Source organism: Ambystoma mexicanum, chromosome 7p (assembly GCF_040938575.1).
Source record: "Ambystoma mexicanum isolate Mex_15411 chromosome 7p, UKY_AmexF1_1, whole genome shotgun sequence".
Taxonomy (NCBI): domain Eukaryota; kingdom Metazoa; phylum Chordata; class Amphibia; order Caudata; family Ambystomatidae; genus Ambystoma; species Ambystoma mexicanum.
In genome coordinates, this window is record NC_090939.1 from 452,809,598 (window position 1) to 452,824,132 (window position 14,535).

A 14,535-nucleotide genomic window follows, 5' to 3' on the forward strand; every position below is an offset into this window, starting at 1 on the left:
AACTTACTTTCCTGCCACCCCCTACCACTCTGCCATACACATACTACAACATTTGCACCTACTCAGATTTTCATGCAAGAGCAAATGCGTTGAGTTCCTATGGAGTCCGCCACTTTTTGCACAGGCAAAAAGCAGATGGACACCATTGTAAACGCGGCCTGCCGAGCGAACATGGCAGGCAGGGTTTACTCACTTTGCATCATGGTGCGCCATGGGACTACTCCGGTGGCGATAGTGCGCGGTACAAATATCCTTGAACATTAACATGGGGTGTAAAAGGAAGCATACAAGTGTGTATGGCGCCTTTTTCGACTGCACTTTCACCCCTCCTCCCACTCCCACCCCCCCCCCCGCTGTGCACAGGAGGACTATTTGGAGGCGGGGACATATACATACAAAAGGTGAAAACGCAGAATACCACGAGATTTGAAAATGAGCCTCTTGGTATTCCTTTGACGTGTTAACGGTTGGTCCATGGCAGAGGCCAATATCACAGTTCTGTGACAAGTCTTCCGTTTTTACATTGTCTAATGTTCGAAGGCACATTTTGAACAACAATCCACAAGTCTGAGCTGGAATGCAATTAAACATACACGATTTTTTCTCGCAGCAGTTACTGTTCTGGTGCTTTTATTCTTTCCTTGACAATGGCGAAAGGTAATCCAAAGTGGACCTCCCAGAGCATAACATTCTTTTTTTTAATTTTGGTTTAATATGTGATGAGTACTTTGCAATGGAGGTATACTGAACAGGGTATTACTTGGTAAATTAAAGTCAAACAAATAAATATTTGCGTTTATGCTTTATGACAAGAACTTTAAAACAGTTGGGTCAAGTGCAGAACTAGCACAATGGGCACAAAATCCAGCTTCACCTCTGAAAGTTTGTGACCTGCGCTACTCAATAACACCTCTAATTTGCCTGCATCTAAATATGTCAGTACTCGGTCTTCTCAACAAAAACGAAGTCGCCAATATGTGCACCCTCCCAGTAACCTCTAACCTGTATCAGCCATCTGTACTATGGTATGTGTATTATTACTGTGTCTGTCCCGTGGTATGTATTCTTTATGCAACAGCTACTGATCTGTGTCACGCATTTAGACTACGGCCTGTATAGAATTCGTAGATAATAAATTGCCTGTGGCAATGCTACAAGAAATGTACCCTGATCTTGAACTGCTACCATTCCACTAGAAATGCCACCTTTTAAAATTCGGATTCCAGTAAGGATGAAAAGGGCAAGGGGAGTAACCTTGCTTATTTCGTTAGAGTTTCTGGAACCGGGTAGCGGGGGCTCCGTAGAGGTTTTTTTTGGCAGGCTCGTAGATTGCTTAAAAAGGAGGCGTTGACATGGATGGCAGTCTTAAACTCATACATATGCATTCCCCCAATGTCAAATATTTGATGGGTGTAGTGAGGACAGTTTTAATGCTGCAGAATGCCCAATGCAGACCCTGCAGAATTATTGCTTTAAAAAAGAAACGTACACCAAAAGGAGTTTCAAAGCATTGCTGGTCTTTGGAAGGGAAACCATTTGCGTCAAGTAATAATCAACATCGACCTAAAAAGCAGGGAGTATAAAATCCACATTAGACCGTGAAGACATACAAAGAGAAACTCATTGACGCTGGTCTAGCGAGGGAGCCTTTCATAACACAATAAATATATCCAATAGAACTCTTTGGAAAAGGCACCATTTTTATTTACCCAAGGGCATATATTATTCAAATTCATTACCTAAAATCACGAGAGCAGGGGCTAGCTCAAGATAAATCTAGAACGGAAGCAGTGAATTTAGTGCAAGCAGAACATTTCGTATCCATTGAGAAGGTCCAACTTTGACTAAGGACCTTTATACAATACCATGGATATTAATGTATAGTAAATAAAACGCTGCTTGGGGCAAAGTTTCAGTTTGAAATACGTAACTCCACTAACCAGCGATGTTTCATATTGTATGCAGACCTTTTTTTTTCCAAACACCAGCATGCAATGTGACAAAAAAAACAAAACAAAAAAAAAAAATGGAGCTTGACATATCTGCACTTCTAAAACTATTACAGAGTAATAAAAGGGACAAGGAGAGCTGGGGCAAATACATGTTACAAGAGATACACCTAGCTGCCAAGTTGTCCAGTTCCATGCGCGACACCACGAGCCAGTCCCTTTTTTCCCACTGCATGATGAGACTTCTAGTTTCATTACTGCATGATGAGACTTGTAGTTTCATTTTTCCCATTGCAAGTATGGGCCTATATGTCCCAGCATGCAATGGGGTAAAACAGGACTGATAAGGTGTCAGGCATGGTACTGGCAAACCTGGCAACTTGGGTACATGGGGTGAAAGCTAATTTGTTAATTTCCATCTAGAGGTACTTGCCAGTGTCACGGTCGTTCTGTTCCAATAGATAGGATATGCAAGTCCCATTAGATGGTATACCCTTCCTAATGGCCAACATTCGCATCACTAGCCCAAACATTGGTTTCAATTGAATCAAAAGCATGGACAACAATGTCATGGGTCTTTATTGTGCTAACCGGGTGGCTTTTTGAGATCAGTATTTTATTTCTCATTTATACAATGAAATGTTAATACAAACACTTTAATTTATTGTGTCAATGCCTTTAATTATTCTAGAAAACATTTTATAGAACAACCAGTTTGGATGAAAGTCAATGTTTGATATGCTTCCTAGACATGCCTTGCAATTTCTTAAAAATCCTGCTAAGAGCAGCAGGGTTCCTTAGTTTACCATACTTTACCTAAGAGAATTGCATTTGTCCCATGGTGACGAGGGACAAAACATTTACCAGTGCCTTCTGTAAAATGGTGCTGGTCACCTAAAGCACAATTCATATTTGGTGCAATTCCATATGCGCATCGAGTGTATATTTTGCTCCAGCAGTCGCATACATCCTGGGCAGCAGTGTATGCTGCGCATTAATGCCACCAGGCCATTTGATCATAACACGATCACGTTTGAGATGCAGTAAGGTGTCACAAGTTGGTAGTGGCAAACACTTGCGGTTCACAGTGATAAGTGCTTCAAAAGGCAACTAATGGTCAGCAACAGAAAAAAAGCATTTTAATACATCGCTATGTGGTGCGGAGTGGGTGTATCGGTTTGGTGGGGGGGAGGGGCAGGCACGGGTACATGGGTTGACCATTCCTTTAAAGGCTGGTTTTATTTTAAAATCAGCTAGAATAGTTTGCACTATTATAGTCTTGGTCTAGACTCACCATCTGTTCTCTATGCTGCTACTGAGATGCACAAAATATGGCCAGCCTCCTCCAGATCCCCCTCTAACTGAATTTATGAATAGTACTCCCTCTGTCTGTCGGCACCACGGGAGTTTAGGAGAAGGCAATCTGCAAGACGACAGTGCTCCCTCGGTGCAAGAGAAATCTGAATCGCACTGCTAAATTGCCAAGAGAACAATGGTCCACGGAATCATTCTTAGAGCATCAGACACAGAGAGCGCTTTATTGTCTTGAAGGACATTCACCAGAATGATAGGTTTCTTCTACCAAAACAAACCCACAACACTCTGCCCTTCCCACCAGACATCATCCTTTATAGATAATCGCCAGGAGAACTGTCCGAATTCACCTGAGAACAATTGAGAATCAAAACTTGCAAGTCACAACTAACGGAGGAGGCCTCCCAGTACTGTACAGTTCATAAAGGCATGCAGATGAGTCGGTCTTTGACACAAATGTCTTGCACACATCACCTAACTAGGTCCTTCTAGAAGGCTTCAGCTGTATGATAGCAGAAGATAGCAAGTTCGCAGTCCATGTTCCTCTGATCACTTGTCTATTGCAAACATTTTTACGCCAACGTTCCAGATCCGTGCACATAATGTGAAATTACTTACACAGGAAAGAGTGAACACATGAAACATAAGTAGACAATCGGATAGAATTACTTGTCATAATGCAGTCCCTATGCATAGGCTGAAGGGAAAATTGCAGTGTGACATTCAAAATTAAACGAACTTTGGAACAGTTGAAAGCTAAATCACGTCAAAGAAAAGGACAAGATCAATATTCGTCTACATTACTGTGCATCGTGTCATCTACCCCTTTCTCCAATATCAAATTTTCTAAACTAAGACACGTGCGGAATAAAGAGCTGTCCGTGGGCGTATTGGATAGATGGCTGTTAGACTGAACTGTGGCAGCAACAGAGCAATCATCATCATCCTTGAGGTCTTAAGGCGACTTCATGAAGCAAACGTGATACTTCTTGCGGCCAGTCCTTGCACTCACATCTGACCCTCTCGCGTCATGGACATGCATTTTGTTTGCGTAGAATATAAAGACCCATTATCCTCAATCAGGGTCCCGTGTGATATAGTCGCCAGGAAAATGTCGCCAGTGAGGCGTTTTATTTTTCCCCCTGCACCTAAACCCATACCCCCCCTCCCACCCACGCATTTACGGTTCTAAACTCGTGTTAGAAACTATAGGGAAAGTGTTTGATTTTATTCACAGTGCAAATTTAGGCACCGTCACCCTTGGCGACTTAATCACTGGATACCCTCAAGCCCTACCTGTGTATCGATAAATGCATCAGTATTGGAAAGCCCGATTGCGTGATAAACAAGCTAATGAGAGTCGGAACACCATTCCTTGAAGTCAGGTGACGCCAGGTGAAAGATCTGAATGAGACCAGACCCAGTGACCATCTCAGCACATTATGAAAAAACATCTATAGTATATTTCTCAAGCATCGAACATTGCACGATTCGTGGAATAAGTATTTCAGTAACCAAGCTGGAGTTCAGTGACAAGGGAGCGAACATGCTAATTAAGGTGCATTAAAACGTAGCTACAATATTGCAGCAACGTTCCTCAGTAGTTATCATACACCACCTGTAGTGTGCGAATTAAACTGCCACAATTAAGGCGGCTGACAATAAACAAATTGCCTTTCTCTGTACAGTCACGCGCCTTTTGCAGTCTAAAAAGGCGGTTGGATGGTAAGCATGACAGAGTTTGTGGACAGGTCCCTCTGGTCCTACTGTGGTTTCTAACCAACACGGAAGTACACAAGTAAACCATGTGCAGCATGCACTCTTAATTCAAAATGAGTCGATCCAAAGATAAAGCCTATGCTGCCCCTCTAGAAGTGGTTACCTGAATATCAGCCACACAGCAAACGTGTTTGCAAATTATCCAAGTTAGAGGTGAATGAACTTGAAATGTGATAGCCCTTCTCGCAAGGAAGGTACATGGTGGGGGAAGCAAGAGAGCAAACAACCCAAACAGAGGGCACCGGAGAAACTGAACTTCACCCTCCTTATGCATCTTCTCATTTGTGTTGTTATCAATTGTGGGCTATAGCCCGCTTTACCTTTTGATAGTGATGTGTACTATGTTAACATTAATTATAAAAACAATTAAAAGAATTTGATTATTGAGTTTCCAATAAGTGATAAAGCAATATCATTTTCAGTTTTGGATTACTTTTTTTGTAAAGCTGTTTTCAGGTTTAGTACTTTTTACAGTTAGTACTATTTTCATTTTTGTGTAAAAAATTCAAATCTTTTGACAGAAATCAAATATATAAATAAAATAGAAGCAGAAAGTTCAGTTGCTAAAGTGAGTTGCTGTCTCGCTGGTTGCTCTACTCCTGTGTGGCTTTGTTTCCTGGACTTGTGCCAATTTCCAGCCCCAAGCCTGCGATTGGAACGCGCATGCTCCTACCTCTCTCCCAGAATTCTACTTACTCACTGTGCACGCGCATCTGCAGAAAGTGCAGTTGCTAAAGTGAGTTGCTGTCTCGCTGGTTGCTCTGCTCCTGTGTGGCTTTGTTTCCTGGACTTGTGCCAATTTCCAGCCCCAAACCCGCGATTGGAATGGCATGACTATTCAGGTGCTCGTTTGGAAATAACGGCCAAGAACTGCCAACAACTGCCCTTTGCTGCAGTCATATACACAGATTGGTGATCTTTCTTTCTTTTTCATTTGTCTAGCGCATGCTCCTCCCTCTCTCCCAGAATTCTACTTACTCACTGTGCGCGCGCATCTGCAGAAAGTGCAGTTGCTAAAGTGAGTTGCTGTTTTGCTGTCACACGTGAGAGCAGAAGGTGGAGGTAGCGCGATCATTTATTATTTCTTATTTATTTTATTTTTCTGTTTTTATTTCCATTATATTTTAAAACTGTTATTAATTTTTTGCATTTTTTTGAATCACTAATCAATTAGTTCATATTGATTTGTACTTATGTCCACCAATGCATACACGCTAAAGACCGGCATGCCTCTGTCCTCTGTACCGGACACTGAGTCAAATGTTACATTGCCCATACATATTGTTCGTGACGCTGACCCCAATGCTGCTTTATCCTCGTGTGCTTTTCCTGTGGAAGAGTTCAATACTGCCGTGTCTTCGTGCAGCGCTATTGCGGTTGAGTCGAATGATGTATTACCTCTGAAAAAAAAATCTTTTCTTGAACTGATACCCAAATCACGTATATCTAAAAAACAAATGTTACGCTCTTTGTCTTTAACAACTGACATACGATCCTTTTGTGTAACAGAACCTAAACAAACTGTGTTGACTGAAAGTACCATAACGGAACAAGTGTCTATCTCAACTGTGAATGCTTTAACCATGAACGCCATTTTAGATAGCACGCGGTCAGTCCCAGTAATAACTTGTGATACTCAAGAGGGTGATAATAACTCAGCTGAGAAGGCTTCTGCCCCAGTTTCAAAAGACTCTCCTGGGCCCACCATATTAGATAAAATCTTGACAGCCGCTGTGGTGAATGGTGGACCGTTAGAGGTTGGAACTTTAGCACGAATGAATGAAATATCCGATTCAGTTCTGGAATCGGCCGTTTCCTCTGGGGAAGCTGTTTTCACGCAGGGCTCCCAGGGGAATAAGTCTGTCCAGATTGAACCCAATTGTGCAAATGACCCGATGTTTTTCACCCAATTTGTTCGGTTCAAGCTCAATATGAGTTGCGTAAAGCGTATGATCTACTTACAGTAGTTGGCGAGGTCAACGATGATGATATTGAATTTATGAACACCTCCAATAACACATGGCATGATATAGACGAAATCTTATATATATGTTCAAACACTGGTGATTTAATTAAACTACAAGAGGAATCAAGTGCTCACTGCTCAATAGCATCTGAGGCATCTAAACCGGTAGATCAATCCATTGAAACTAATGATCCTCCAGATGATCTTTCTAAGTCACCAATTTTGTTTGATAAATCTGATGTACAATCTATAAATAATTATCTTTCCTTCATAGCCCCTACGCGCGCCATTCAAAATTTGCTGAACTGGCAGGAGATCGCCAATTTTTTATTCAAGATCCAAACTCCCAGCGATTTTCCTTCCCAGAGGCCCTGGCCCTTAACAAAACTCTTAGTGCAATGAACACTGCCCTTCTTACAATTGCACGTCTATATGAAGTTTTAGATAAAAAAATAACGAATAAATCTGATACATTGTCGCAAGTGTTGAAGGACTGTATGACTATGAAACACCTGTGTGAAACACACATTCAGTCAATGATATCCTTAGTAACATCAATAATACCAAAGCCATTATTGGTAATATCTCCCATCAAACTGGATAAAGAGAAAATATCCAAGAAGGATAAGGCCCTTCATGATCAGCTGTTGATAAATGCAACCATCACGGATCCAGTGCCCAGGGTGGAGCCTACGAAATCCTTAGTTATGGAGATAGTAGCAGCTCCGATTGTGGTGCACCCGTGTCAATTAGCCAATGGAGTCCGATTAGCCATGGAGTCAGTAGTAGCCCCAACCGTGGTGCATCCAGTCCAATTGCCTTCTGTATCTAGCGACGCAGACTCGAATTTGGTACATCCAGGTTGGTGAACAAATGTGTGGAAAGTAAATTCTTAGGACCAAAAAGGATATGTGCGGTTAAAAGCAATGTTGTTGTCTTGGAGGGAGGGGAAGTTTGGTCAAAGGGAAGGTTGGCAAGAGCAAGAATGGAGAAAGAAGATACATTGGAGGAGAGATTGAAGGGAAGAAGAGAGAGTGTGGACAAGAATAAGAAAGAGGAAGAAGAGGTGAAGGAAAGAGTTGTTGGAGAGGAAGTGAAGGGAGGAATGGTAGATGCGGAAGGGGAAAAGAAGGATACAGATGTAGGAGTGAATGAAGAAGGTTCAAATAGGCATAGGTCAAAGCCTGTGTGGATGAGAGATTATGATACAGAAACATAATTTTATGAAAAGAAATTCGATATTTAAATGTTCAAAGTTAAGATTTAAAATGTGCATGCATAGCATATCTCTATTTTAGGACTGTTTGGCTAGGTGAAAACGTAATTGAAAAAATGTAGGTTTTCGTATAATCAGTTCTTATTAATTGTATTTGCATAAGGGGAAAGATGTGTAGAGCTTAAGCTCAGAATGTTGCTCTCGAGCTGGTCTCGCAGACTCTAACATTGTGGCTGGGGGAGCCGCGAGACCAGCGAGGGACAGTTGGAATTTGAAGTGTGGAGGCAGTGTTGGGGCTCCGGGGAGCTTCGCTAATAAAAGCTCGGAAACACTTACCGTGTCCGAGGCATTTCTTCAAGATGTTCCAACTATGGTGGGGTTAGTTTCAACAGATATAGTTCTAGTGGAATTTATTGATGATCAAAGACTCACAGAGGCTAGGATTCTTGTACAATCAGGAGTGATTGCTAATATCATATGGGAATCTAGATCAGCTTTATTTAACCTGGGATTTCTCCTGACCCAAGATAGTGTGGTAAATTCCTCTGCTAACATTCATCAAGAGCCGATTAGCATGAGACTATATAATTCAGCAAACGATATTCAGAGTGCATCTTGCAATAATGGCATATCAACCACTTGGCAACAAGGGACTAACAATTTTTGCCAAAGGAGAGGGTGTGCTTGGTTTCGTGGAACCCAAGGGGTCACAGGCAATTAATCAACTCTAGAGAGAATGAGTTGGGGGGCCTGTGACATCATTGTGTTACAAGAAACATGGTTGGTAGAGGCCCTGATATGGGATGCCTTTATTTATGGAGCCAGCAGTAAGTAATACGAGAGGTCGTCGTATGGCGGGCCTGCTAATAGCTATTAAGAAATCGATGAACTTTAAGATCAACATCTATACTTCAACCACACCATATATACAGAAACTTAAACTACAGAGAAACAAGCTGGTCATTGTCATCGTAAATATATATTGGGGTCAAGCTAATTTACCGGCAAAAGATTTCTTTGAACACATATGCTCAGCATTAGATGAAATATCCCTTGATTCATCTGTCACCCATACCTTAATTATGGGAGACCTGAATCTCCATCTAATGTCAACGGAGAAACCTCAGGCTACAGCAGACGAATTACAATGGGAACATCAAATGGCAAGTAGAAATTATGTGTTGCTAAATGGTGCTGTAGAGGGGGGATATCCCCCCCCGGCAACAACTTGGCACAGAGGTCTGTTGGAAGCGAACCTGGATTATATTTATAGTGACTATAAATTCTTTGATACAGCGCCTTCATTAGTGATTAAAGCATCTAATCACAGCGATCATAAAGAACTGCATTTATCGTGGCTATGGCCTATAAATAATCTCAAGAGGTTGAAGAATACTAATCTTGTACATTTTAAATCCAAAAACTCAAGGTCCCATATAGTATGAATAGAGTCTAAATTAATTGAATTTGAACAATTATTAACAACCAAACAGCGAAAAAACCCTCTAGTAGGTGGATGTTATATTGCTTCCATCCAGATTTGCTCAGAAAAAGTCAAGTAATGGTCAAGGTGCCCATAGGCATTTACATGCATTTGACCTCTAGTTGAAGCATATGAAAGCTGATCTAAAATAAAATCTGAAGAATGTGAAACATCTGCCCTTAGTTGTTAGAAGTATCCAGACGAAAGCTCTAAAAGCTGATTATAAAAAAACCTTAACAATGGTCCTCTATTTTGTACCAGATATTTGAGCACATTATGTGCTCTGGAACTATTCCCTCTTCTTGGAAAACTTCTTATATTCTACCAATTTTCAAGAAGGGGAATACAGCCGACCCTAAATCATATCGGCCCATTGCCTTACTGGATTGTCCAGGCAAGATCTTTGCTCGTTGGTGGTACGGGAATTTAACAAATGGCTAACTATCACAAACCTGAGACATCCCTTTCAGACATGATTTGTCCCAGGCCTGGGGACTGCCATTAATTTGATCACACTGTCTGCCATTATTCATGAGGCAAAACAATGCAAGCCACCACTATATGCAGCGTTTATTGATTTTCGTACAGTGTTTGACTCGGTTTATTATTCAAAAACCTAATACCGCATAATTGTCCCTGGTTTATATTGAAATGGCTGTATACGAATTTCACTCAGGTACCTCAATACAGATTTGTTTAAATCGAGAGGGCTTACTATCGGATCCAATAGTGACGAATCGCGGGCTGAAACAGGGCCGATTGCTAGCCTCCGCCCTATTCAATTTTTACATCATGGATGTAGGCGATAGCTTAGAAGGATTGGAAGTTGACACCCCAAGGCTTAAAAAGGGACACCTGTACATCTATTACTCTATGCGGATGATATGATTTTGATATCTAAAACACCACAAGGTTTACGAACAATTTTAAATGCCTTAGAGAACTATGTAAAGAAAAATCATATCACCATAAATACCACAAAAACTGAAATAGTCCAATTTGGGAACAAGAAGCAAAGATCAAAGTGTCACACTTGGACTTTACAGAATACCAATCTACAGAGGGTATCGAGTTAGATATATTTGGGTGTGTCTATTAAAAATCATCCACAAGATCAGCCATATGAATTCAGTCTAAAGATTAAAACATCTACAGCACTATCGAGAGTGATTAGAGCAAAATATTGTAAATTTTCCATTGTCCCCTTAATTTTGTATTACAAACAAAAATTGCTTCCTGTAGTGCTATATGGCACGGAAACCAAAATCTGGAAATCCTATCAATACTGGGCAAAGATAGAGGGTCTTTATTGGAGGAACAAGTTATGTTTACCGTTGTCAGAACCCCTTCCAATAATTTGTCATGAACTGGGCCTGATCTCCCTCCATGCAGCATATAAATGGAAAATATGTACTTTGTTTAGGAAATGTAACATGAATAACAATGATAATGGTGTATTAATCATAATATCCGATTATATAAACACATCAAATAATACATTTGCTAGGCAGTGGAAGTCTAGGGCCCTGAAAATTCTATTTGATGCTGATATTTCTGTGGAGCTCCTTATTGAAAATCCTAATAAGGCAAAGCTGAAGCTTCATGAATATGATTGGATACAGACTCGGGCCCAGTGTGTAGATTATAACAAATTTAAGAGTAATCCATTTCTTTTGAAAAAATTGGGTATAACCGCTCCATGTTTGCTGCACTCACCAAGCCCACGCCATTGTGCAGACCTTCCTGCGCTTTAGGCTAAATTTATGACCTACTAAAGAAATACTATGCAGATGGAAGAGATTAATGTCAGCAGACCTAAATTGTCGCTATTGTGAAAAAGAACCGGAAACATTACAACACCTGTTGACGAATTGTGATAAATTGCTGACATAAAGGTGCAAGTTCTTCAAAGCCTATTTTGAAGGACATGTCAATCTCACACATATACAACTATGGTCTGCACTATTTCATACAAACGAAAAAGCGATTAGATATGCCATTACAACTTTTTTGGGAAATTTGAATTTGATGGATATTTTAACAATTGAACAATGATTGGATATGGATTGCGGAGCAATAGTATTAGTAAACGATGGACAAAAATATGAACCATTATGAAGAAATTAGTTATGAACTTTTTTTTAGTTTGGTTGATGTTTTATATTTCTTTTTCTCACTTTATTATTTTCCTTAAATTGTATTGATATTTTGTTTTTTGGGATCGATTTCTTTGTCTTGATGAAATGAAAGGACATTTTATGGATTGTATTATTATGGCATAATCGTATTAATTGTATGATTTGTATTAATTGTATTTTAAATTATTTAACTTTAAGTATGTTTTTTTACGTTGAAAATCTGATTTTTTTTATTATTAACGTCGATATAGCTGAAAACAAAGTATCTAAAAAATATAAAGTAAAATAAAATAAAAAAGAAGCACTATCACTGGTAGGCTGCCATCTACAGGGATGAGAGGAGCTAAAGCTTGGGATGGAAAACATTAAGACCATTACCACTTCTAGTAGCAACTGTAAACCAGAATTGTGTTTAAAACTACTGGTAATTGTGCGTAAATGCCAGTAACGCAGGCTTTGTACCATATTGGATAAGGAACCTGTCATGACTTTACCAAGCTCATTGTTCCTTCAAAGGGGGTGCTGAAGGAAGATGCAAATAGAGGACATGAAGCAGAAAAATTGGTATCCTAATAAAAAGCCATCAATCCTAAGGTACACATGGCTCTGTGACGGGGAACAGTATCTATTTGATTACTTATAAACCACTTCATGTCCGATTCATCCAACGTCTTAGTGCTGGAATAATCGATAATGTTATCGCCATTATTGTCCACTCATGATACCCAATTGTTCGGCCTGGGGAAGAGTGTTAGTTGAGTGCAGAGTCAACCCGATCAGGAAATCAAACCTGTGGCGCAAAGCATCACCCTGTCCCCAAGACTAGCACTTTGCAATTGAGAAATCGTCCCAGCTATGGAGAATGATTGAGGGGAACCTACTTTGCGAAGCATAAAGAACAGGAAACCAATTTCTATCAATATTTGAATTCCTGAAATAAGCATGCATACATTCCTAGTACTTCAAGGTGAATTAGGTAAGGGCACAGTACATCTTAAGGGGTGAGAATATTAACAAAGATAAATGAATTTCCCTTGAAGGAAGAAGAAAAAATGCAAAACTTACCGATCGATTGCAATGACTCCTAGAGTAAGCATACTTGCAGAACTGATCAGCATGTACAGAAGTGCAGAGAAGTTGCACCAGACCACTCCAAAAATCCATGTCCGTTTGATTGAGCTAGTAACAACAAAGGGAAGCACCAACACAGACAGAAGACAGTTTGACAAAGTCAAACTAAAGACAAACTTGTTGCTTAGTGTCAGGAGGTAGGATTTCTTATATAATGTGACAGTAATCACAAGATTACCCAGAAAGACGAGAGCAGCAATAATTATGATGGCAATTGATTCTGTGACTATGACCGCATCATCTTCCTCCGAGGTATGGTTTGTCAGTTCCTCTCCATCAGTAGAGTTGCTGCTCATTGTAAATGCACACAGTTGTATAGCATGCAGAACATGATGCAAATCTGAAAGAAAGAAGAAACAAAAAATATATTAAAAAACGAAACCTCACAACAGTGCATTTGACCTACAGGATATTGATTTGGTTCATCAAAGAACAAAGGATGGCCATCTGATGAAGGTGGGGTGAGCGACGGCAGAAATAAACCACCCTTGCTGATGACGAGTAACTCCACAGCTACATTTTCAGGTCACAGGAGCAGGTAATCATAGCAGCATCCAATAGGAGGGCTGCAAGTGTGGGTGCGTCGTAAGGACTGATCGAGGTCTAAGCAATGCCATGACATACTTTTTGGAATCAAAGTGGCAAGTGAGAGTCATCTTATTGCATTGATATTAGGTGTTGCAGACAAGAGTACAGGTGGTAGCTAGCGGTGGGTGAAGAAGGGCAGTGCAGAATAGAAGGAGATCGGGGTTATAACTATAAGGTGCGGCCAGTATGCATTTAAAGCTGTTAAGTTGACATGTTTATCTTTCTACATTCTGCCATCCTATATTGCTCGCATAAACCTGAACAATGCTTTCGCTTTTTGGAAGTGTGCTTGTGATGAAAGGTTAAACAAGACCCAGGGTCACTGCAGCGTTTAGCTGCCAGCATATGATAAAGCAGGGGTGTCTCCCTTAAGCACAGTTTAGCATAAGGCAGGACATATTTATGTTAGATACAAATGTCATAAGTCAGGGTGACTGCTAGGTTTTCTCCAAAACAGCACAGTACAGCTTAAGGCCAGATATCAGTTTCTTACATAAAAATGACAGTCAGTGTGACTTGTATACACCCTTCAGCTCATCTCCTTTGAATAGCTCAGCAGGTGATGGGCAATCGTGGGAAGGGACACTATACCTATACCTCATCTAAACAAAAAAGTTAGCAGGCGCCCCTATCTAGAAAGAACATGGCATGATAACCTGTTCTCTGGTTTTTACCCACATTGAGTTTCCGCAGCCATCGTTTTTTACTCACTGTACTTTTCACAAAGGAGGAATAACCATTTGCATATCCGTCATTGTCCCACCCACAAGGGCAGTCCAGCACTGAAATACCTGGCAAACCTCCTTTAACTACGAATGCCAACAGCAACACCAGACACGTGTTTCGGCCTAGTCGAGTCTCATCAGTGAGGATGAGCTGTGCCTCTCTGAGAACAGTGAGCAAGGGGTCCACGCCTGGGTTCCCCATTTCTCCTCTGTGAAAGGGACAGTGATCTAAATACTTGGTTGAGA

The 14,535-nt window shown here is 40.6% G+C and overlaps 1 protein-coding gene across 1 annotated transcript in view; it reads right to left on the reverse strand.

Moving 5' to 3' along the window:
* The window catches only part of GPR161 (G protein-coupled receptor 161), a 199,587-nt gene that overhangs the window by 147,924 nt on the left and 37,128 nt on the right, over positions 1–14,535 (reverse strand). The window contains exon 2 of the mRNA XM_069636471.1: positions 12,911–13,316. Within this exon, the coding sequence (XP_069492572.1) occupies positions 12,911–13,316 (406 nt within the window). The remainder of the gene's footprint in view (positions 1–12,910; positions 13,317–14,535) is intronic.